This window comes from Protopterus annectens, chromosome 5.part1 (assembly GCF_019279795.1).
Source record: "Protopterus annectens isolate FY-2018-M chromosome 5.part1, PAN1.0, whole genome shotgun sequence".
NCBI lineage: Eukaryota > Metazoa > Chordata > Ceratodontiformes > Protopteridae > Protopterus > Protopterus annectens.
The window spans coordinates 534,395,402-534,419,999 of record NC_056736.1 but is presented as its reverse complement, the minus strand read 5'-3'; the positions used below and the strand labels follow the sequence as shown (position 1 = coordinate 534,419,999).

The window sequence follows — 24,598 nt, the reverse complement described above, 5'->3', positions numbered from 1 at the left end:
TGACATTGGCTGCATGTTTTATACCCCTGACGACCTGACGTCATGGAAGAGGTGACAGCATCCGACGCAGACATTCCAAGACTCTGGTATTCGGGCTGACTGAGGTCTACCTGCAGGCAGATAACCCAAGTGTGATGACTGCAATAGTGAATATATTCGAACATCTACATTTATGGTAAGTGTACACAACTGTGCTTTTCCTCCCACCTCCCAAAGACATTATGGTAAGTGAACTTTTGGTGTGTATCAAGTGTGCAACTGTATGTGTGCATGCATTACATGATAGAAAAGCACCTTGTTCAGAACAAGTTTTAATGCCTTGTGCCCACTAGTTGTGAGGACAGGATCCAGCATCCCCATGGCCCTGTGCAAGAATAAGGTGGGTTATCACAAAGCAGATAATAGGTGGATGTTTACCGATTAAACCTCCAGGTACAAATGCCTCTTTTCAAGGGCTACTATGGAGCACTGCCTGGTTAAAGTAACTTGCTCACTGTGACCTATTAGATAAACAGATAAATACTCTACTTACAGTATAGATCTGGCCTCCCAGTACTGTCAAAAATTTTCTGCATCCCCCCCCCCCCCCAAGTACAACAGTATTAAATTGGGGTTCCTATTATATAATCAAAGCCGCATTCCTTCGAATGCGTCTTGATCGAACTTGAAAGCATGAAACAGCAAAATAGCGAAACGGCATATAAGCAATTTCTTTCCCTGGGAAAGAAATTGCTTGGCCGCCTCCGTTACTTGGTCATTTTCCTCACTGTAGTGCGATCTCGGAGTTGGTATATTTATGTAATGTTTTAAAGTTTTTATTTATTTATTGTTTTGTGGAACAGCGATTTGTTTCCCTGGGTAAAAAAAAAAATAGCTGTTCTAAGTGTTCCAGATTGTAAGCTTTCGCTTACATGGGGTTGATAAATCAGCGCTTGCTTTTTTAAGCATTCGCTGATTTAATATAGACCCTTAAATTGATATTCACGTTGAAGGGGAGAGATGACTGAAATTCCTCGGGAAAAAATATCGCTAAAATTAAATCAGCAATAACTTTACTGTTAAGTTTGACAGTAATTGCTTACACACAGAATTGTGCGCAACTAAAGCATTAAAATTTCCCTAAAGTGAGTGAACTGCCAAATAGGTTCAGTGTGTAAAGAGATTTTTGTCACTTAATCTGCTGCTACAGACAGTGAATTTCTCTCACAGTGACCACAGCTCTTGTGTATCTGGCCTTCTGCCAATGAATTTCTTGACTCAGAACACCTGTAGAAACAAAGAACCATCCTGAAATTTCAAAGCACGGTTACCTCCTTGACTACGTCAGTATGAAATGGTGGAGAAACAGGTAACCACAGACAACTGTCAGTGATTAGCCAACAAAAATTAACATGCCGTGGACTGGCTACCCCTTGGCATGTTACACTGTGGTACCAACAGAAACAAGACATCAGCATCAGTTGGAGGTTAGGTAGTCATTTTACATGTATTAAACTATGTTACAATGAACAAATTCAGATATGTAGCATTATTTTTAGTATGAAAAATGAAGTGACCAAATTTCTAATTAAAAAAAAAACACTAGAACATGAAGTTTGACTAGCACTTAAATATGACAGCCCAAGATTTATGCAGAGCATACTTTCCTTCTGGCTTAAAAGGGTTAAATGGCCTAATTTTGTGACTCTTAAGCCTACTTTACAATATGTCGAGAGCAGATAAAACTGTTCAATGCACACTTTTTAAACTTTGCTACAGTTGCAGTAACAAAAGTAAAAGCTAAATGTCTACATATCCTTAAAGATGAAAGTAAAATGGTACTACTCAGAAAAATAATAAAAAGGTGTGTACCTTTTTGACCCCTGAAATGTTGATTAAAACATGCAATGAACAACTTAAGATGGGAAATGGTCAAGTAAATAATGGTTATAACCTGTGAAAAGAAATGACATAAGATGGTACTTACTTTACACAAAGGTGTACACCAGCTAACATCTGTACTTTAACATGCACACACCCTAATAATGTGTGGATTATGTACTACTGGAAAATAAGCACAGAAGTGAAACCCCTGACTGAGAAGCCCAGATGTTACACTGTTGTATAAGTCCTTGTTGAGAAGACCAGATGTTACACTGCTGTACAAGTCCTTGTTGAGAAGCCCAGATGTTACACTGTTGTACAAGTCCTCGTCAAAGATTTCTCAAATCAGGTGTCAAATTTTCCTTCGATTTATGGACCCTAACCCTCCATTTCTCCAGAAAGAAAGAAAAAAAGAGCAAACTATATACATTATATTGCCATGTTTCTTTATTGTTAATTTGTGTACGATTTTACAAATCAATATAGAGTGCATGCAAGCTTCCACACATACAAACACCTAAAAGCAGTACACCACTGCAGCGTGGGTTCCCTAGCCTCAGTGCTACAAGTGATACTTGCACGCCTGCATGAGCAGTCAGTACAGTGAGCCTAGCTGACATCCACACTGCAGGATGGGAAAGCTGGCATTAGTCACTCACATGACATATGTTGATACACACATTAATTTAACTATCACACAGCATGCAGTCAGGTACAGCTGCAGAGACAATCAACTTTGTGCTATGAGGCATAAAACTTCAAACTTGGTGCATTCAATCATCCACATCATGATTCTATCAAAGCATTCTTGTAAGTCTTGAAGGACATCATTTGTACTGCAGCACAGTTAATGACATCATAACTTATGCAAACAAGGGTGAAGTACAAACATTTGGACAGTTTGAGAAGAACAAATGTGATGTGCAGTTAAGTATTCTGAAAGCAGCACTGACACAACTGTAGCCCAAACAGTCTGGCTTTGATTATTAGCCTAGGTGCTGAACGAATTGGTGATGGGAGACACGGGAATGATGAGGTAAAGCTTGCTTGGCTCTCCTGGCTGGTGCACATGTTTGGGGTGTACTTCTGATGATAAAATCTATGATGAAGACCAGCAAACCATGGACGTGCTTGACTGAAGGAGGGTAAAGCCTCGTCAGTGGTCACATGCCCTTACTGAGGCACACTGACCGCCAAACCTGTAGTGTACTACTGCTCATGTATAGAACAAAACCCTCCCTCGGTCCCTGGGAATGAACAACCTCTAACATTTGCCCCTCAAGCCACGGAAGGATGAATGTGCTATAAGACTCTCTCCCTTCCCAAGGAAATGGAACAACTGGGCAGGCAGAAAGGAAAGCGTTCACCATATAAGTATGTGGGGGGTGGTGCAAAAAAAAATCTATTATCTTTTTTTTTCAGATTTTATTTTTAAACTGCTTTAACTGGATTCTGTACAATTGGTTATGTATATTCCAGATGCATATTTTTACATTATCCATACCACTTTCGTACATATTTTACACAAAGTAACATTTTGTTTCAGTTGATATTTATACAATAGGTTTATGTTAATTTTTTATTCCATGTTTTATTACATTTATTTGTTAGGCAAGTTCTTTTCTTGAAATTTTGTATTTTATAATACTTAACACTTGCAACTTTCCATCATATTTGTATATATGGCTTGGGTATGCTAGCTTGCTTTGTAATTCTCAAACAAATTGTGCGTGGCATTTTTTAACTGCATCCAGCAGGTGAAATGGTCCTTCTATCGTTAATGTGCCGCTGAGCCGATATTTTGTTCTTGTTTTTGATATTCTGTCTTTGGTGTAAGAACAAGCTAGGTGCAGCCGTATAACGCTCTGTACTTCGAAGGAATTGGTATTTTTGACTATGATGTTTCTCAGGTTAATGTGTCATTCACTGTGATTTTTTTTCTTAATTTTATCCTGACTTTTATTGTGAGTATGTTGTATGCGATTTAGCATTTGTGTTTTATATAATTGGGATTAACTTATAAGATCCATACAATGACTATTTATCTTCTGTATGGTTTCTGCCAATTGTTTATTGACTTTTGCTCATTGATGAGTAAAGGGCACAATGGGTCCTTGCTGGCAGCTGATTGGGTGAAATAATAGCTCATAGCCAATGTGAGTACATCTGTTCATCTCTATGTACAATCAGTTATTCGTGATGTCCACTGCTCGTTATAATGATACACGTATAGCCCCTAATATTTTATTTGATTGTGTATATACATTCAAAAGGAACTACAAGTAGCTATGTTCTTATATATACTCAATGTTTAGCACTTAGTAATGGGATGGATACCTCAATTCTATGGGGTGCCTAACAACGTTTTGTTTTTGATTCTTCCTTGTTTCACCTTTATAAGTACTACATTTTCAAATTTAGTTATTTGAGCTTTCCGTTAACTGATGTGATTTTCATACTGTTGGATTTTGTGATCGGTCATTGCTTATAGCGACTATTATTTTAGCTGCCCAGGTTATCGGGCAAGGTTTATACACTTTTGTCATATATTTATGATGGATATGATGTATTTTTTCATGAGTTTTTTTGTTCAGCATGTATATACCCTTTGTAAGTACCACAGATTATTGTTTCATTTAAGGTGATGCTATACGGCTTATATCCTGGTGATCATAGGGCACAATATTTTTATGTTGACAGATGATTGGGTGTAACAAACACCCTATACCCAATTAAAGTACACTTGATGTTTTTGCATGTATTATTGACCATCTGTGACACCCATTGCTTGATATAATTGCAAATATACAGCTTTTAGCACTATTTGACCGTTTGGTCATACACTCAATATAGAATTACAAGAAGTTAGATTTAAATATATAATCTTGACGTTTGCTGTATAGCAGCAGAATGGATACTTCGATTCAATGGAGTGCTCAATAATTCCATTTGATTGGGTGAAATAATATTCTATAACCAATGAGAACAAATTTAACTCTCTCTATACATCACTGGTTAATTGCGACATTCGTTGCTTGTTTTAGCTATATATGTATAGTGATTCAGTACTTTGTTTTTCTGGTCAGTTAAATGTTTGCTTTACAACAAATGGATGTGCAGTATAGGCTTCTGATACAATGAACACATCTTGGTTTTAGAATACATTGTGTATTTGACGCTGTTGATTGGTGAATGTATTTGTGCTGTGCATTGGTTGTTTAACAGTCCTTTCCTAACCAATGGACATAGAATAATATGTATATATAATTGGAAAGAAATGCTTTAGTCTAACCAGTAATGTCTTATTGCATGTTATTACTTATTTACATCTTTTATTTGATTGGTTGACAGATACTTTTTAAGAAATTATGGAATTTTAGGGTTTTAGACTTGAAAAAGGGTTTTTACCTGAAAGCGCTTGTCTTCTATACACATTTTTATTGTTTTATTAAAATATTTTGTTTATGTTTATCACTGAGGTGGTTCTGGTATCGTAGCTTTGTAGTTTTTTTTAAGGTCCAATACCTACCTTAGTGGCCAGGATCTTCATTTGTTTTGGCTGTATTTTATACAGACTGGGCAAACTCCCTTATTAGCCTCAACAAAAAGTTGAGATCCCTCATCAAAACCTCTAAAGCCAGCTATGAAGGCAGAATTGCGGCAGACACTAAAAACAACCACAAAGCCTTCTATAGTTATTTAGGTTCATAGGTAGGTACTAGGCTATTGGCCCTAGGGCCTATACAAGCCTAGCCTAAAAGGTACCCTGGCTTTCACCACCCAAGAAAATTATTGTCCTGTGCCCCTGTCAAGCTGAACCATAGAAGTGATCCCCGGGGTGAATTTGCTATTAACCATCCAATCATCAAGATTTTTCTTGAAGAGTGCTAATGAGGAGCTCTGTTTGACATAGATAGGTAGTCTATTCCAGAGTATGGGAAGTCTCTGGGACAGGAATCTATCCCTCCAGCATGTTCTGTTTACTGTGGTGACAAGGTTTAGGTCCCTAGAGTGTGTAGATCGGACTTATTGGGATTTCTTTAAGTGAAGCATGTCCAACAGCTCTGGGTTTGACATAGCTTTGTATGTTAGGCAGGGATTGCCTCTGAGTAGGCGATATGCGATGGAGTAAAGCTGGAGTTTTTTGAGTCGGTCTGCGTAAGGCATCTGTTTGAGGCCAGTAATCCTCTTTGTGAGGTATTTTTGCGGCCTTTCCAGTTGTTGTAGATGTCTTGTGAGGTACATACCAAAAGGGGCATTTGTACTCTATAATGGGTCTAATGAGTGATGAGTAGAGGGGAACAATGACCTCTTTTTTTCTGGATGAGAAACCTTTTGTGATGAGGTGTACCACATAGAAGGATTTCCTGACCACTGTGGCAATGTGATTATCAAAGGAGAGACTACTGTCCACCTGTGTCCCAAGGTCTCATCACACTTTCGGTATTAAGTAGACAACAGCCTATGTGGTAGTTCATGGGTACAGAGTTTTTACCAAAGGGGATGACAATGCACTTTTTGGCATTGAGCTTGAGACCATGGCTTTGACACCAGGCATCTGTCTCAGTGAAGCACTTTTGTAGGATGTCCACATCATTAGGAGTTTCGATTATGGCACCTAGTTTGTAGTCATCTGCGAATTTAGTTAACCAAAGACCTTCTGTGTTAGCCTGTACTTCAGAGAAGTAGATACCAAACAGGAGAGGACCCAGGACTGAACCCTGTGGTACTCCACTTGTCACTGGTCTGAAATCTGATTTGGAGTCTGCTACTTTCACAGTGTGGGTTCTGTCAGTAAGCCAGTTGGCAAACCATCTTGTGACATAGGGATTTATACCTAGTTTAGTGAGTTTATCTATAATTCCAGAGTGGGGGATGGTGTTGAATGCCTTGGCGAGATCTAGATAGGCTGTGTGAACCACCTTACCCTCATCTATGGCTTTGGTGACTACTTCAAAGAAGTCTATCAGGTTTAGGAGACATGATCTGCCTTTTACAAACCCAAACTGTGTGGGGTCCAGAATATGGAGATCTCCAATGTCTTTGTTTATGAGTTCCATGATGATACGTTCCATGGCCTTGCAGACCAGGCTCGTCGGGCTAATGGGGCGGTAGTTCCCGGGGTCTGTTGTGGCCCCCTCTTTGTGGAGTGGGATAACCGTCGCTGTGCGCCATTCAATGGGCACAAAGCCTGAGGTGAGGCTATGATTGAACATGGTACTTAGGTGGGGTGCCAGTTCATTCTGTAGTTCATGTAGAAGGCAGCCTGGGATGTTGTCAGGTCCCATGGATGCTGTGTTCTTCGCTTTGGAGAGTGAGGTTTTTACATGTGCAGCTGTGATTACAGGAACTTTGCATTCTTCCGGTATAGAGTGGCCCTTTAGTGGGTGAGGGGGGTGTAAAGTCAGCACTGAACCTATCTGCCAGGATGTTGGCAATATCAGTTGGTTCTGTATATTTAGTGTCATTGTGCTGTAACTAAGAGCAGATCTGAGTGTTGCCATTGAGATTCTTGACATAGCTATAGAATGCTTTGTGGTTGTCTTTAGAATCAGTGGCAATTTTGTTTTCATAATTTGCTTTGGAGGATTTTATGAGGGATCTCAGCTTCTTACTGAGGCTGACCAGGGAGTTCCTCCAATCATGGGATTTTACTCTTTTTTGCAACAGTTTCTTTCTTCTGTTGTAGAGTTTGTTTATTGCAGACCACCACCAGATTGGCTTCCTTTTTTGGAGCATAGCATCTTGGTTCTGTTAGGGATAGCACGATCCATGCACTTGTGCAAGTGCTTATAAAGTGCATTTGTGTGGGATTCAGCAGTCGTACCTCTATTGTCCATCTGCATGGGTGTCGTGAAGTTTGCCACTTCTGTCTTAAGAAGCGTGAAGTTGGCTTTGGAAAAACTATTTATGGTTGTTTTCCTAATGGGGGGAGGGAGCGGGATGTGGATGTCTAGGGTGACTAACTTGTGGTCGGATCTGACCAATGAGGAGCTGAACTCTGGTGTGGAACACCGGTCACCCATGTTGGTGATGACCAGGTCTCGGATATTGCTGCCCCTGGTGAGGGTGTGGATAAGTTGATCCAAGTCATTGGAATTGATGATTTCCAGAAAACGTTGAGCAAAAGAGTTGGTACACGAGTAGTTTTCCCAGTTAATGGTAGGGTAGTTGAAATCACCCATTATTAGAGTGTTGGGTTGTACCTTAATATTTTCCAGTGTATCAAGAAAAGAGGAGTGGGAATCCTGGGGCATGGTGGGGGGTCTGTAGCAAGCTACAATCTGGACTGCGGTTTTGCCCAGAGTTAGTTGAACTTGGATAATCTCGGATGCATTATGCTGAGCAACTAGCTTGGAGGTGTGGATATCCTTAATGAATATGGACACGCCTCTACCTTTAGTGTTTCAGTCTGGGTTTGGTGGCCGAAAGGTGTGGTATGAATTATAGCCTGGTAATGCAGGGGTGCTCTCTGGAGCTTTGAACCAGGTCTCTGTCACTGCACAGATGTCAATGTTCTCCATTTTAAGGAGTGCCTCGAGTGAGTGCATTTTTAGGTTTAGACTTCTAGCATTGAGTAGCATTACCCTCAGATTGTGCTTGCTTGTACCTATTACGGTGGTGAATTTGTCATTTGAACCTTGCCTAAAAAAGGCACTACAGGGGTGGCAAGAGCCTTTGCCAGTATCCAGAATCCCAAGGGCAACAGGTGCAGCCCATCTCTGTCAAAGCAGCGTTATCTGTCGATCATGTCATCCCAGGCAGACAGATACTGGATTCCATTAAAATGGCACCAGAAGCTTAGCCAATTGTTATCAAAAATCTCTATGGCAATACCCAGGTTTTCTCAGATATTGCACAATGGTACCTCCTATAGTCAGCCAACAGATATTGCCAACATACTGGCAGACAGATTCAGTGCCAACTTTACCTCCCCCCAAAGGACCAATCACAATACTGGAAGAATGCCACGCACCCAGCATTACTGCAGCACAGGTTAAAGCTGCATTTTCCAAGGCCAAGAATACAGCTTCCATGGGACCCGATAATATCCCCGGCTGTGTTCTAAATGAACTACAAAGCGAAATGGCACCACATCTGTGTGCCCTATTCAGTCACAGCCTCACCTCAGACTTTGTCCCTACCGAATGGCGCACTGCTACAGTCATCCCTCTCCATAAAGGGTGAGCATCTATAGACTCTGGGAATTATCGCCCCATTAGCCAGATGAGTCTGATATGTAAAGCTATGAAGTGCATCATCATGGAACTGATTTGTTAAAGATATACAAAATCTCTAAACTCTAGATCCCACGCAATTTGGCTTTGTGAAAGGGAGACCATGCCTGCTCAACCTGGTTGACTTCTTTGAGTCAGTCACCATGGCTGTAGATGAAGGTAAGGCAGTGCATACAGCCTACCTCGATCTAGCCAAGGTCTTTGTTACCATTTCTCACTCGGGAATTATTGATAAACTCAACAAACTAGGCATCAACCCCTATATCACTAGCTGGGTTGCAAATTGGCTCATAGATAGAACACACAGTATGAAAGTTGCAGACTCCAAGTCAGACTGCCGACCAGTCACGAGTGGAGTCCCACAAGGATTGTTCCTGGGTTCTCTCCTGTTCGGCATCTGCTTCTCAGAAGTCCAGGCCAACACAAAGGGACTCTTGCTGACCAAGTTTGCAGATGACTGCAAACTGGGAACCATTATTAAATCCCCAAGTGATGCAGACATCCTACAGAAAGGCCTCACTGAGACTAATGACTGGTGTCGAAACTATGGCCTTAAGATTAATGCCAGAAAATGCATTGTCATCCACTTTGGTAAAAACTCAGTTCCCACTAATTGCTACATCAATATAAGCCCACTGAACACTGAAGGCGTTATAAGAGATCTGGGGATGCAGGTTGACATAAACTTCTTCTTCGACCACCACATTGCCACTGTGGTCAGAAAGTCCTTCTATGTGGCACATATTTACCAACTGTTTTGCATCCAGGAAGAAAGAGGTCGTCGTCTTACTCTACTCTTCCCACATTAGACCAATCATTGAGTATAATGCCCCATTTGGCATGTACCTCACTAGACACCTGCAGCAGCTGGAGAGGCCACAGAAGTACCACATGAAGAGGATCATAGGCATTAACCACATGTCCTACACGGACAGAATCAAAAGAACTAAGCTATTCTCTGTCTCATATTGCCTACTTAGAGGTGATCTCTGCTTGACTTACAAAGCCATGTCTGACCCATCTCAGTTAGAAATGCTACATCTAAAGAAATCCCAATCCCTCTGCACCACACGCTCCAGAGACCTCAACCTCATTACCACAATCAACAGAACATGCTGGAAGGACAGGTTCATAACCCAGAGACTGCCCATGGTCTGGAATAGACTTCCCATACATGTCAAGCAGAGCACCTTGCTGACCCTCTTCAAGAGAAATCTTGATGAGTGGATGGGTAATAGAAAGTTCACCCTGGGGATCATTCCAGTGGCTCTACTTGATAGAGGCACTGGGAACTAACGTCATGCGGCATGATGCCAGGGCACTTCTATGGGCTAGGTTTGTAAAGGCTCCAGGGCCATTAGCCTAGTGCACACCAATGAACCTATATAAAAATATATACATATATATGAGTTTATGACACTACATCAAAAACTCAAATTATCGAATGGAAAGTAATCTAATACAGCTGAATGATTACCTGCTGATCAGAAACAAAAAAAAAATAATTTAAACAAACTTTTTGCAGGGGGAAGCCCCCCCTACACCCCTTGTTAGGTATACATATCAACTCTGAGACTGCAATAAAGTGAGGAGGGAGTAAATTTCCAGAACTCCACTGTACTGCAGTCTTGCACAAACAAAAGGCTCTACATGTGATCAGCTGTACCAGCTTTTTCACAGTGCGATAAAATGACTTCTCGATGGGCTGAATGTAACCCATATCTATACATATCTATCTATCTATATATATATATATATATATATACACACACACACACACACACACACACACACACACACACACACACACACACACACACAAAACAAATACAAAGTAGCACAACAGTCCAATAATGATTTTTGAATCTTACTTTACATTTTATTCATTGTGATTCCTAATGATTATGGCATAACAGCCATTAGAAATCTTCTTTGTGAAAATAGTGGATATTCTAATGATAAAATAGATCTGATATGTCTGCTGCTTGGTATGGTGCTTGACAACAATGTCTTTGTATGAGAATAAGATATATTGTCAAAAATGGGGAGTTGCAATGGGCACGCCCTGTGCAAACAGTTATGACAACCTGGTGTTGGCTTTCAGGAGGGCCAGTTATGTGCTGAATAACATCATTCGTTCACATATAAAATATTACAAATGGTTTGTTGATGATGTCTATATCCTGTGGCAAAGCAAGGTTGAGCAGTTTAAGGACCCCGTTGATTATTTAGAGACCACCACAGATTTTGTAAAATTTACCATACAATATTCTGATACTAAGATCAATTTTTGATGCGTCTCTTGAACCTGACAAACAATGGCATCAATACTACTCTACATCTCAAAGAGTGCAAAAGGAATAATTTACTGGCTCACAGTAGTATGCATCCTCAACATGTATGTAATATTTTGAAAGGACAGATGCTAAGAAGCTCTAGACTGTACACAGTGGAAGAAGTCGTTATTCTGACAGCTAATGAGGTCCTGGGTCAGCAGTTTATACAAACAGGATATAAAAGGAAGGAAGTTAATAAATATATGCAAAAAATCAAAATGTTAAGAAACACGCAAGGCAGACCTTTATTTTCAGATAAGACTGAAGAGGACAATACACAACATATGAGTAGTTCTCACTTATTCTAGAGACATTCGTTATGTATGTGATGCTATAAAAAAACTATTGGAAGATTTTAACAAGTGATGCAACTAGGCTTGTGGGAGACACTCCAGCCTGTTGTTTCAAGAATAGCAAGACTCTCAAACGTTTATGTCAAGCATTACAAAATAAAGGTTCCATTCACTTCAACAGAGCGGGCACTTATCCGTGTAGAAATTGCAGTAGTTGCAAGTACATCTCTAAAAGACAAGATTTTGTTCATCCAGTTACTGGCAAATGTTATAAGTTACAGACATATGCTGACTGTACGACAAAGAATGTGGTTTACATTGCCTGCTGTCAACAGTGCGAATGCTTTTATGTAGGCAAAAGAGACAGCTTAAAGAAAGAATTTCTAAACATGTCAGTGATATTTGCTTACAAGATACAAAAAGTCCATTGGCAAAGCCCATTCAGTCTAATGCCAGACATTCTTTCAGTTTTTTGGTTCTTCAGGTGATATGGGAGAATGAAAGGAGCAAAGATATCTCTTTGCAGACTGAACTTGCTGAGATCCATGGAGAGGCAATCTGCAAGCCGACATACTCCCAGGACTTAATACATGCTTTCTTTGAAGCCTAACTTGAGAAAGTGTAGGCTGAATCATTGATTATGATTGTCCATGAATTTCTTTTAAAAAGCTTCTACTAACAATGAGTGAATTAGTTCTGATGAAGGGTACTGCATATACCCGAAAACGCTTATTTTTATTTTGATGGACTTTTAATTTTTTATTAAAACTGCATTTTATGCTTCACGCTATGGTGGTTGTGCTACTTTGGATTTGATACCTGGAGTATCACTTACCTTCAGTGGCAACATTTCTACTTCCCTTTGTTGTTATATATACACACGCATATCTATATATAGATATTTAGAGACATATACATACACGTGTGCATGCAGGTATGTACAACACAAAATTTAAATACTCAACATTTAAGGATCTTTCCAAAAAATATATCTGTTGAGCAACAATGCACTGCCCCCGTAGCTTCATATTGTGTATCATTACATAACAGTAAGAGGCATCTAAATGTCTGTATAAGCATAGCTTCAACAGACATCACCCAAGTTATCAGCAAATTTTGTTGCTGCTGAAAAGTCAAAAGTATGCAGACTTGAAATGGCCTTGATAAGCTTCCTGATGCTCTGTTGCAACGTAAGTTTCTATAGGTATAGCTGCAGTGGGCAAACAAATCCATAGGCACGGCAACAGAGGAGAGCATGAGCTCCAATGATGATGGACATAAGCACCCATGCACAAGACCCCACAGCTCTTCCTATGGATGTGAAAAGATGGAAGAGGACACACTCTACATCATGTTGGTAATAGCATGATGAAACATTCTCATGCATACCAGAACTTCCTCTCCTTCATTCTGAGGTTATCCTCATTTCTGCAAAAACGAAACCTTATGCTAGCAATAAACAAAAATTGTGAAACAATCATTAGCTAGCATGTTTCAAAGATAACAGAAGCTAGAAAAGATTTATATACACGACATTACCTGCTGTCTCAGGATCAGGAAGTAAAGTGTAGCAGAAAGACAATGCACATCCTCGTTCTGTCACCAGATAGGGAAAGGAACTCTCAAATATGTCAACTCCACGTTCCACACATTCCAACACTTCATCAGGTCGTCCCACTCCTTGAATTAACCTATATAATAGAAGAAAGCAAGGAATTAAATGCTGTAGTGATTTTTTTTAAAGTCTAGTACCTGAAAATGTCTCATCAAACTGAAATACTGAGTGCATTTTTTTGTATCTAAAAATACTGTGCATGCCTACATTCATAAAAAATGAAATCACTGCAAAACACAATGACAGGAAAACAATGGGAGCAGTCCATTTAATCATGGGATCACTTGACAGATTCTTAGTCAAGATTCTCCCATCCAGTGTTCAGTTACAACCTAGTCATCCAATAACCCAACATTTCAAGTCCCATTATGCTAAGCAATATCACAAAAAGGAGAGAAACAGATCCTTATACAGATTAGAATTCTCTGTATAGGGGAATGAAATATTCCCCCATTCTCCATGATATGACAATCTCAAAGTTAATATATGTAAGTAGCAGGAAATGTGGGAAATGGGGATGCAGGGGGCTTACCCCTACAAAAATGTTTTTTGTTGATTTTTTGCTTAGCAGTGTAAAGGTTACAAGTCAAGGGTATCTAGTCTTGTTAAGCTACAAATGGTCTGGTCCTGTTGACAACTTTAAAAATCTATGAACTTGAGCTTAAGGAATTGGCTATCACAATAACTGACCAAATCCCAAAACAATACTACAATCTTCTTCCTCTTCTTTTGGCTACTCCCGTTAGGGGTCGCCACAGCAGATCAACTGTTTCCATTTCTTCCTGTCCTCTGCATCTTGCTCTGTCACACCAACCACCTACATGTCCTCACTCACCACATCCATAAACCTTATCTTAGGCCTTCCTCTTTTCCTGTTACCTGGCAGCTTCATCCTTAGCATCTTTTTCCCAATATACTCTGCATCCCACCTCAGTACATGTCCAAACCAACGTAATCTTGCCTCTCTGGCTTTGTCTCCAAACCTTCCAACCTGGGCTGACCCTCTAATATACTTATTCTTGATCCTGTCCATCCTTGTCACACCCAGTGCAAATCTTAACATCTTCAACTCTGCCACATCAAGCTCTGACTCCTGCCTTTTTGTCAATGCCACTGTCTCCAACCCATATAACATAGTTGGTCTCACTACCCTCTTGTAGACCTTCCCTTTCACTCTTACTGGTACTCATCTGTCACAAATCACTCCTGACACTCTTCTCCACCCACTCCATCCTGCCTGTATTCTCTTCTTCACCTCTCTTCCACACTCACCATTATTTAAACTCATCAACCTTTGCCACCTCCACCCCCTGCATCCTCACCATTCCTCTATCCTTCCTCTCATTCACACACATATATTCTGTCTTAGTCCTGCTGACCTTCATTCCTCTTCTCTCTAGAGCATATCTCCACCTCTCCAGGGTCTCCTCCACCTGTTCCCTACTCTCACTACAGATCACAATGTCATCTGCAAACATCATAGTCCATGGGGACTCCTGTCTGATCTCGTCTGTCATCCTGTCCATCACCATTGCAAATAAGAAAGGGCTCAGAGCTGATACTTGATGTAATCCCACCTCCACCTTAAATGCATCCGTCACTCTCACCGCAGACCTCACCACTGTCACACTACCCTTGTACATATCCCGTACCACTCTTACATACTTCTCTGACACTCCTGACTTCCTCATACAATACCACAACTTCTCTCTAGGTACCCTGCCATATGCTTTCTCTAAATCCACAAAGACACAATGTAACTCCTTCTGACCTTCTCTGTACTTATCCATCAACACTCTCAGAGTAAACATTGCATCTGTAGTGCTACTCTCAGAGCAAACATTGCATCTGTAGTGCTCTTTCCTGGCATGAAACCCATACTGCTGATCAGTAATCATCACCTCCCTTCATAATATGGCTTCCACTATTATTTCCCATAACTTCATGCTGTGACTGATCAATTTAATCCCTCTGTAGTTACTACAGCTCTGCACATCACCCTTATTCTTAAAAATCGGTACCAAAACACTTTCTCCATTCCTCAGGCATCCTCTCACTTTCCAAGATTTCATTAAACAATCTAGTTAAAAACTCCACTGCCATTTCACCTAAGCACCTCCATGCTTCCACAGGTATGTCATGTGGACTAACAGCCTTTCCGTTCTTCATCCTCTTCATAGCTATCCATACTTCCTCCTTGCTAATCCACTGCACTTCATGATTCACTATCTGCACACCATCCAACCTTCTCTCCCTCTCATTCTCTTCATTCATCAGCCCCTCAAAGTACTCTTTCCATCTGCTCAACACACTCTCCTCGCTTGTGAGTACTTTTCCCTCATTATCCTTTATCACCCTTACCTGCTGCACATCTTTACTAGCTGGGTCCCTCTGTCTAGCCAATTGGTACAGGTCCTTTTCTCCCTCCTTAGTGTCCAACCTTTTATACAACTTTTCATACGCCTTATCCTTAGCCTTCACCACCTCTCTCTTTGCCATGCACCTCATCTCCTTATACTCTTGTCTACTTTCTTCATCTCTCTGACAATCCCACTTCTTCGACAACCTCTTTCTCTGTATACTCTCCTGTACTTCTTCATTCCACCACCTGGTCTCCTTGTCCTCCTTCCTCTTTCCAGATGTCACACCAATCACCTTTCTAGCCATCTCTCTTACTAGCTCTGTTGTAGTTACCCAGCTATTCGGTAACTCTTCACTGCCACCCAGTGCCTGTCTTAACTCTTCCCTGATCATCACCTCACAATTACCCTTTTTCAATTTCCACCATTTGATCCTTGGTGCTGCCCTCACACTCATCCTCCTCTTCTTGATCACCAATGTCATCCTACAAACCACCATCCTATGCTGCCTAACTACACTTTCCCCCTGCCACCACTTTAGAGTCTCCAATATCCTTCAGACTGGCCCTTCTACATAAGATATAATCCACCTGTGTGCATCTTCCTCCTCTCTTGTATGTCACCCTATGCTCCTCCCTCTTGTTAAAATACATATTCATCACAGTCATGTCCATTGTTTTCGCAAAATCCCCTACCATCTGACCTTCTGCATTCCTTTGCTTAATACCATACCTACCCATCACTTCCTCATCCTCTCTGTTCCCTTCACCAACATGCCCATTGAAATTTGCTCCAATCACCAGTCTCTCACCCTTGGGTACAGTCATCACCACTTCATCCAACTCACTCCAAAATTTCTCTTTCTCATCCATCGCACACCCAACTTGTGGAGCATATGCACTAACAACATTCATCATTACACCATCAATTTCCAGCTTCATAAACATCACTCTATCCGACACTCTTTTCATCTCCAAAACACTCTTAGCATAACCTTTCCTTCAGGATAATGCCTACTCCATTTCTTCACCCATCCACACCATGATAAAACAATTTGAACCCACCTCCAATACACCTAGCCTTGCTCCCCTTCCATCTGGTCTCTTGCACACACAATATGCCAACCTTCCTTCGGTCTATCATATCAGCTAGCTCTCTCCCTATACCAGTCATACTGCCAACATTCAAAGTTCCAACCCTATCACAGTCCTAGCCTTTACCTGCCTTCGGGCATGCCTTCCCCCTCTTCTCCTCCTTCGGCCAACAGTAGCCCAATTTCCGCCAGCACCCTGTTCCCTGTTGGCCAACAGTACTGGTGGCAGCCATTGTTAACCCAGGCCTCGACCGATCTGATAAACAATACTAGAATAATGAAATGATATTTTAGAAATGTATACCTTATATAAATAAGTGAAACACAAACTACATTACAATAAATCAACATGTTAGAAGAAAACCTCCAAATATAAATGTTTGCAATTCACAAATAAAGTGCTACAAAACAGTCAAAGAAAGTTAAGGACACAGCAAAAAGACCACCGACAACATCAAGGGAAATTCGCAGGAGACAACATTGAACAGGGAGAAAAGTTTGCTTTAAAATATGTTGATAAAGTCTACTTAAAGACTAGACTAACATTTATACTACAGCCAGAACAAACGTTTAGCTGACAACGTGGATGAGCATGGTCTCAACCCCCCACCCCCAAGGAATCCTGCTACTTATCAAACACCAGTCATCTGCAATGTCATGTGGATGTGAAAGAGATTTGAATCTTTTAAGATAAAATAACAGTTGCTGACATTGTTGTGGTGCCCGAACAAAGTATCTACTTGGGTGTAAGAGGGTGTCTTTTGTGAAGGATTACAGTTCACATACAAGAAGCAGGGCACCGTTTGGGCTATTTATGAACTGACATGTTAAAAAGTAAAATTTTATCCACAATTCTACAGTGAACATTTTCTGAAAAGGTTTTAAGACCTCAGCTGACTCTCAAGCAGTCCTCAAGGCAATATGGTATATGACCCTGAGACTCAAAATGGCAGAGATACAGGTATGGATTTTGTTGAAGGGAAAAAGCTTCATCCATACGATCAAGTAATTCAGATGATCAAGCAGGGAGCCATTGGGATGGGGGTGGTTAAATGACAGGTGCATCAGAAGCGATTTACAATGTTCATGTCAAGGTTTGGCAGAAGCAGAAGCTGTCCTGAGTAGTCAAGTCAACCCTAAAGGTGACTATAAAAAAGAAGTTATGTCTTACCATAATGTTCCATCTGTGTTGTTCATCTTCTTTCATTCATCATCAATGGGGGTTCGGTACCGAGTTGGCCTGGTGCCAAGCTTGCGCCAGCCAAAAAACTCTCGAGCTAAGCTTCTACCCACAATGCCCTTCTCCCTGTTACCGCAGATCGAGTTTGCCCATGTTATGCAAGTAAAGCAGAGGCCATTTCTGCGCAAATGCCCCATGACACTACTTGGACCCAAAGAATCCGCCAGGAGCCTCTGGCGGCGGAAGGAGGATGGGAAGTGATGAATGAATGATGAACAACACAGATGAAATCCAAACACAAAAAGAACTACAAACCAATAAAGATAAAATAGAAGAGCCACACTAGAATCCACTAAGGTGAATTTTATTTCGCACTTTCGTTTTTCAGTGAAAACTTCTTCAGAATCCACACACAGATGGAATGCTATGGTAAGACACAACTTATTTTTCTGATGTTGTTAATTATCTTTCCATTCATCACCGATGGGACAGAATCCTCAGCTACCTTATTGTCCTTGGGTGGTTCTTATGGAAGAACATTCCTGAGAACCATTGAGCCAAAGGCAGCTCTCCCTCTGGAGACCACATCGAATTTGTAATGATTGATAAAAGTGTGGGGTTTAGCCCAAGTGGCTGCTGCGCAAATATCCATGGAAGCCCTGGAATGGAAGGCTACAGAAGTTGCCATAGATCTAGTGGAATGGGCTTTAATATTCTGTGGCACAGGTTCTTATGCAAATGAATAAGTGAAACATATGCAGTCCCTTAGCCATTTCGATAAAGTGACCTTGGAGACAGAATTTCCCATTCTAGGCCCAGAAAAGGAAATAAACAGTTGGTCAGTCTTACATATTGTTTTGGTCCTATCTAAATAGAATTGCAACTGCCTGTGTACATCCAAGGAATGTAGGCAGTATTCTCCCTTACTAGAAAAATTTGGGAAAAATACTGGAAGATCAATAGACGTTGATAGAAAAATCAGAAACAACTTTGGGGAGAAAGGATGGGTTCTTCCGGAGTGATACTCTGTCTTTGTGAAAAATAAGATAGGGTCTTTTGGCAAACAATGCTTGCAACTCTGAAACTCATCTGGCTGATGTGATGGCTACCAAGAAGAGAGATTTCCATGACAAGAATTTGCGGTCACAATTCGCTGTGGGTTCAAAGGTGGGGGGGGGGGGTTGAGTCAAAGACTGGAGAACTAGTGTGAGGTTCCATGGCTCTACAGGCTGTCTGATTGGAGGTCTGATGTGAGAAACTCCTTAGAGAAAAGTTTTACATAAATGCAGTGATATGAGCAGAGTACCATCCAGCCCATTATGATAGTTTGAAATTGCCGCTAGATGTACTCATATGGTAGAGGCTGCGGCTCCATCTTCAATAAAGTTAGACATATTGCAAGACCAATGTGACTGGAGCTGAACACGGATCTACCTTCCTTTCCTTTGACCAAATAGAGAACCTTTTCAAATTGTCCCGATATAGTCTTCTGGTGGATGGTTTATGTGAAGCCAGAATGATATCATGAACAGGAGAGGGAAGGTCATCCTGCCTGGCAACTAATGAAGTGGAAAAACCAAGCTGTCAGCTAGAGATGGGACAGATTTGGGTGAGTCAACCCTTGGGGGTGAGATATCAGATCTGGAATAGGGTCCAGAATCCACAGTGGGTACATCAGACGTGGTTGAAGAAAGGGGAACCAGACTTGTCGAGGCCAAAATGGGGCTATGAGGATCACTTTGCATTTCAATGGAATGGCTTTCTTTATGAATTGTGGAATCAGAGAAATGGGGGGATAGGCATAAAGAAGTCCCGTGGGCGAATTGTAAATCAGAGCATCCCTTGGGGACTCCCCCTTTGGGGGAGGGGGAATAGGGCAAAATAGCTGCTGCATTTGTTGTTTGAAGGGGAGGCAAAGAGGTCGCAGAAAGGTTGGCCCCAACGGCTGAAAATTTCCACAGCTACTCCTGGATTGAGAGACTGCTCCTGGGGCAAGAGAATACATCTGCTCAGCTGCTATCAGAAAGCAGTTGGAATCTATCGCCCATTGCCAAATTCTCATGGCCTCTCGACACAGGGGGAAGGATTTGGTTCCACCTTGCTTGTTGATATACCAGACTAATGACATATTGTCTGACTGAATTGCAATAGTTTCATAAGGGAGAACCAGTTGGAATGCTAGCAACGCTAACAGCACCGCTCTCAGTTCTAGAACACTGATATGCAGGCTGGACTCCAGCATGGACCATGTGCCTTGGACTGTCTTTCCCTGGAAATGCCCCCCCCCTATCAGGGAAGCATTCGTGGTCACGAAGGCCTTGGGCTGAGGGGGCTGGAATGGGCGGCTCGAAAGTTCTGTGTCTGGCTTCATCCACCAAAGAAGATCCTGTTTGCAAGAGTTGGTTATCTGGATCTGAAAACAGAGGGTGATGGTTCGGGAATCACTGAAAGAGAAGAAGCCACTGGAGGATTTGCATATGCAGTTTCGTAAGAGGCACCATTGGTATAGAAGCTGCCATGGATCCTAGGACCTGATGGACCTCTCTCGCGAGACTTTGTTTTGACAGAGTATCACCCAGAGCTGAAGCCTTAACCTCTGGAGTCTGTGAGCTGGGAGTGACACCAGACAGGATCGGGTGTTGAAGACTGCTCCAATGAATTCTATCTGCTGGGTCGGAGTAAGGTTGGATTTTTCCCAGTGCACAGTTATCTCCAAAATTTTTGCCAGAGAAAGGGTGTATTGCAGGGCTGTTACCAGAAGACACTTGGTGGAGACAGTAAGGAGCCAATCATCCAAATACGGAAACACCCGGAATCCTTGCAGACTCAGGCAAGCTGTGGGGGCTGTAGAAAGACTGCATGGCAGGGGGCAAAACTGGTAATGCCTGGCTCCTAGCCATAAGTGAAGCAGACTCCTGGAGCATTTGTCCATTTTGATGTGATAATACGCATCCCGGAGATTTATCATGCACATCCAATCGCCCTCCCTGAGAAAAGGGAGGATGGACTGAACAGTGACCATCCAGAATTTGGTTTGGGCGACAAATTTGTTCAAACTCCTGAGATCCAGAATGGGTCTCCAGTCCCCTGTCTTTTTGGCACCAAAAAGAATCTTGAGTAAAATCCGGATCCGCATTGGTCTGGTGGGACTAGTTGGATGGCTCTTTTTTGATACACCTTCTTTACTTCTGAAGCTGCCTCTTCCCTCTGACTGTGTGAAATGTCTGGAAGTTTTGTTGGACGTTTTGGATAAAATAGGAGGGGAATGGTGTAACCTCTGGTAATGATATTCTGCACCCAACGATCGGTGGTTATAGACTGACAGGCAGCTTGGTGCAGAGAGAAACGACCCCCAACTGCTTCCAGAGGCAAGCAATCAGGCCAATCTTTAGGAGCATTGATGAGGCTGCCCAGAGAAGGAGTCCCTGGGGCCTTTTTTTCATGGACCCCCTCTGCCTCAAAAGTGGCATCTTCTGGAATTGTTACCCCCTCTGCCCCTGGGGGTATCATCACCACGTGCGGCATGGAAAGGACCCTGAGATTTTTTGCGCTACATCTTCCCACTCCTCTGGTTCTTCGAAAAATAATGTTGAGAGTTGGAAAACGTAGGTCTATGGCAAACAGGGTCTTACCATCCAGCTCACACTTGGCCAGAGTATCCTTTACCTTGGAACCAAACAGGGAAGATATTTCGATGGAAGCATTCAGAAAGGAAGACTTGAAGGGGTCCGCGAGGTCACAAATGCACAAACAGGCGTGACGTCTCATAACTATGCCTGAACCCACAGCTCTAGCTGCCCCTTCGGTTGCATGTGAAAGCAACCTCATGGATGAATTGGAGATCGATTCCAGGGTTGCGAGCTGTGAGGCAACTTTGTCCCTCACCTCGTCAGACACCTGCCCTGCGAGTGTTCCAGAGAGTTCCGAGATCAAGTCTCTTTGGTGCCTCGTAAAATGAGCCAAGTGGTTCAGGGACCATATGGCAAAGGTCGTTGATGCAAAGACTCACTTCCCCAATCTGTCCACAGCCCAGGACTCTCTGTTGGGTGGGTGGACAGTAGGACTTTCTTCCACTAGCTCATTTTTAGTGGCTGACGCCACCACCATAACATTGATTGGAAAACCTCTAGACCAATGTGAGTGTTCCTCGGGTGGAGAAAGAATTTTGTTGGGTCTCTGAGGGATCGCCTCAACAGAGTCAGGGTTCTTCCATGTGTGCTGTACCAAGAGCTGAACTAGCTCGTCTGCAGGCAGGATCACCCAAGAGGTAGAAGGCTGGGCACAGAAAGCCTGCAGGAACACGGATTCCTCAGAAGAAGGATTAGTGGGCTTCCAGTCACTCCTCTGTTTCAGCATTTCAAGGATGACTCTGAAGGAGACATCATGAGGGGGTGACTGTGGGGACCCTTCACTATCATAGAAATCCATGTCCTCTGTAAGAGGCTCCTCAGGTGAGTCTACGTGCTTCCTCTTGGATGATCTCTTCCATGGGGGCTCCTCAGTGGGGGCTTCTGAGGAGGACTCGGAAGAGTGGGCACCCTGTACAGGGGGTTTCTGTGGCTTTCCTTGCCTAGTGTCCCAGGGAGTGTGGCCTGTGGCAACAGTAGCTCGGGGGAAGAAAACTGGGGATCTGACGCCAGCGGAATGCTTCCAGAAGCAAGAGCCCTCTCCATCACACGGAAAGCAGGTCCGCCTGAAGAGGGATGAGAGCCCGGAACAGAGAAGTACAACCTCAGAACCAGGGTCACACCCCGCTCCATTGAATCCGTTCCCGAGGATGGAGCCTCAAGCAGGATTGGAGCAGAAAAGGCTCCCAGTACCACGGACGAAACTGAAGAAGACTCGAGACCGTGTTACCGACTGCAGAGCCCAGCCCAATCACAGGGTTGAGGAGGGACTGGTTCAGTAGGAACAGAGGACCAAAGGGACAGACCTGGAGCCAAAGTGAGGTCTCCTACTGGCGCTGAAACAGGTGATTCTGAAAGAGACATCAGAGCAAGAGGCTTTGGAACTGAGGTGGTCAAAGGAGGAGAATAGGATGGAGTCTGTGGAGAAATCAACCAAAATCGCGTAGGAGGATGGATCCTGGAAGGCATGGGTACCCCCCTGGCTGCCAGCAGCTGATCCACAACATGCACCACATCAAGTTCTGAAAGGCTCCTGGTGGATCTAGTTGATACTCCCGACGGAGAGTCTGGCTGATCTAGGAATGGACTATACACTTGGCCTAGAAATGGGTCTATGGGCGGAGAGTATCGAGTCCATGGTGCGGGATCTACCGGCAGCAAAGTCTCAAGTTTGAAGACCAGGAGCAATGGAGTCAGATCTATCATAGTCGGGGCCATAAGAAGTCTCGCTACCAAAGGGGCAGTCGGAGCCTATATATGGGAGGTTGAATCGTCATTGCAGAGATAAGCATTGAAGGCGTGTACAGTGCCGAATTGGCACCCGGCGCCAAAGTCATAGTAGGTGAGGAGAGGTTTATGGTTGGTGCCAAAGACAGTATTGGTGCCGAAACTGGCGCCAATATAGTAAAAGTCGTAGTACCTGGAGCAGATGAGGTCGGTGCCTACGAGGCAGATTTATGCTCCGAGGAAAGTTTTTGTACCTTAGGTTCATAGGTAGGTACTGGGCTATCTGCCCGAAGGCATATATTAGTCCAGCCATGTTTTGCGGTATTCACCTCCCCTTTGGTTAGTTCCCTAGGTCCTTGATCTAGCAGCTAGTACCCTTGGCCCCTATCTTAGGTTTCATAGACATGCCCTAGTTACCCGAGGGTGAAGAGGGAACTGAATGGGGCCTTTTCTTATCCTTCCTAGGAGGGGTTGAGACAAATGTTGCAGAAAGGGCCTCTGAAAAGGGCGGTTTAAGTAGGACGTTTAGAATCAACTTATTCTTGCACTCGTTCAGAGTGCGCTGGCTAAAACTTTGACAAATCACACAGGGAAACTGCACTGAAAGATGAAACACCTCCAAGCAATAAACACAATCATCGTGAGAGTCACTGTTCGGAAGTTTACCATTACACGAAGTACAGTGCTTGAAACCCAAAGCACCCTTCTTATCAGACCATCATGACAAGTCAAACACAACAAAGTCTTCAAGTACAATTTTAAATTCTACTTACTCTAAGGCTAATCCTAAACACATACACAGAATAACTATCCAAAGAGTCAAAACACATACAACTAGATAGAAAAGAAAAGACTAGAAGAAATACCAGCTATGGTATTCAAGGAATATCACAAGGGTAAAGAGAGAGGGCCGTACCACCAATGGTACTTAAAAGATTGCCAAACGGGTAGAAGGAAAGACAGCCAAGTGTAAAATTAAATTATAAAAGTGAAGATCAATGAATATAAAATACTAGCGATAACAGAACAGACCAATTTTCTCACAAAATATCAAAACATTTTCACTTAGCTGAGAACTTGCCTGAAAAACGGCTTTACAACTATGTGGAAAACGAGATCTAAGGTAACAGGGAGAAGGGCACTGTGGGTAGAAGCTTAGCTCGAGAGTTTTTTGGCTGGCGCGAGCTTGGTACTAAGCCGACTTGGTTCCGAGGGCTTGGAAATGAACCCCCATCGGTGATGAATGGAAAGAAGATGACAACATCA

The 24,598-nt window shown here is 42.5% G+C and overlaps 1 protein-coding gene across 1 annotated transcript in view; it reads right to left on the bottom strand.

Moving 5' to 3' along the window:
- QTRT2 (queuine tRNA-ribosyltransferase accessory subunit 2) overlaps positions 1-24,598 on the bottom strand; it is an 837,401-nt gene that overhangs the window by 148,888 nt on the left and 663,915 nt on the right. Inside the window, exon 7 of the mRNA XM_044073156.1 lies at positions 13,270-13,421. Within this exon, the coding sequence (XP_043929091.1) occupies positions 13,270-13,421 (152 nt within the window). The remainder of the gene's footprint in view (positions 1-13,269; positions 13,422-24,598) is intronic.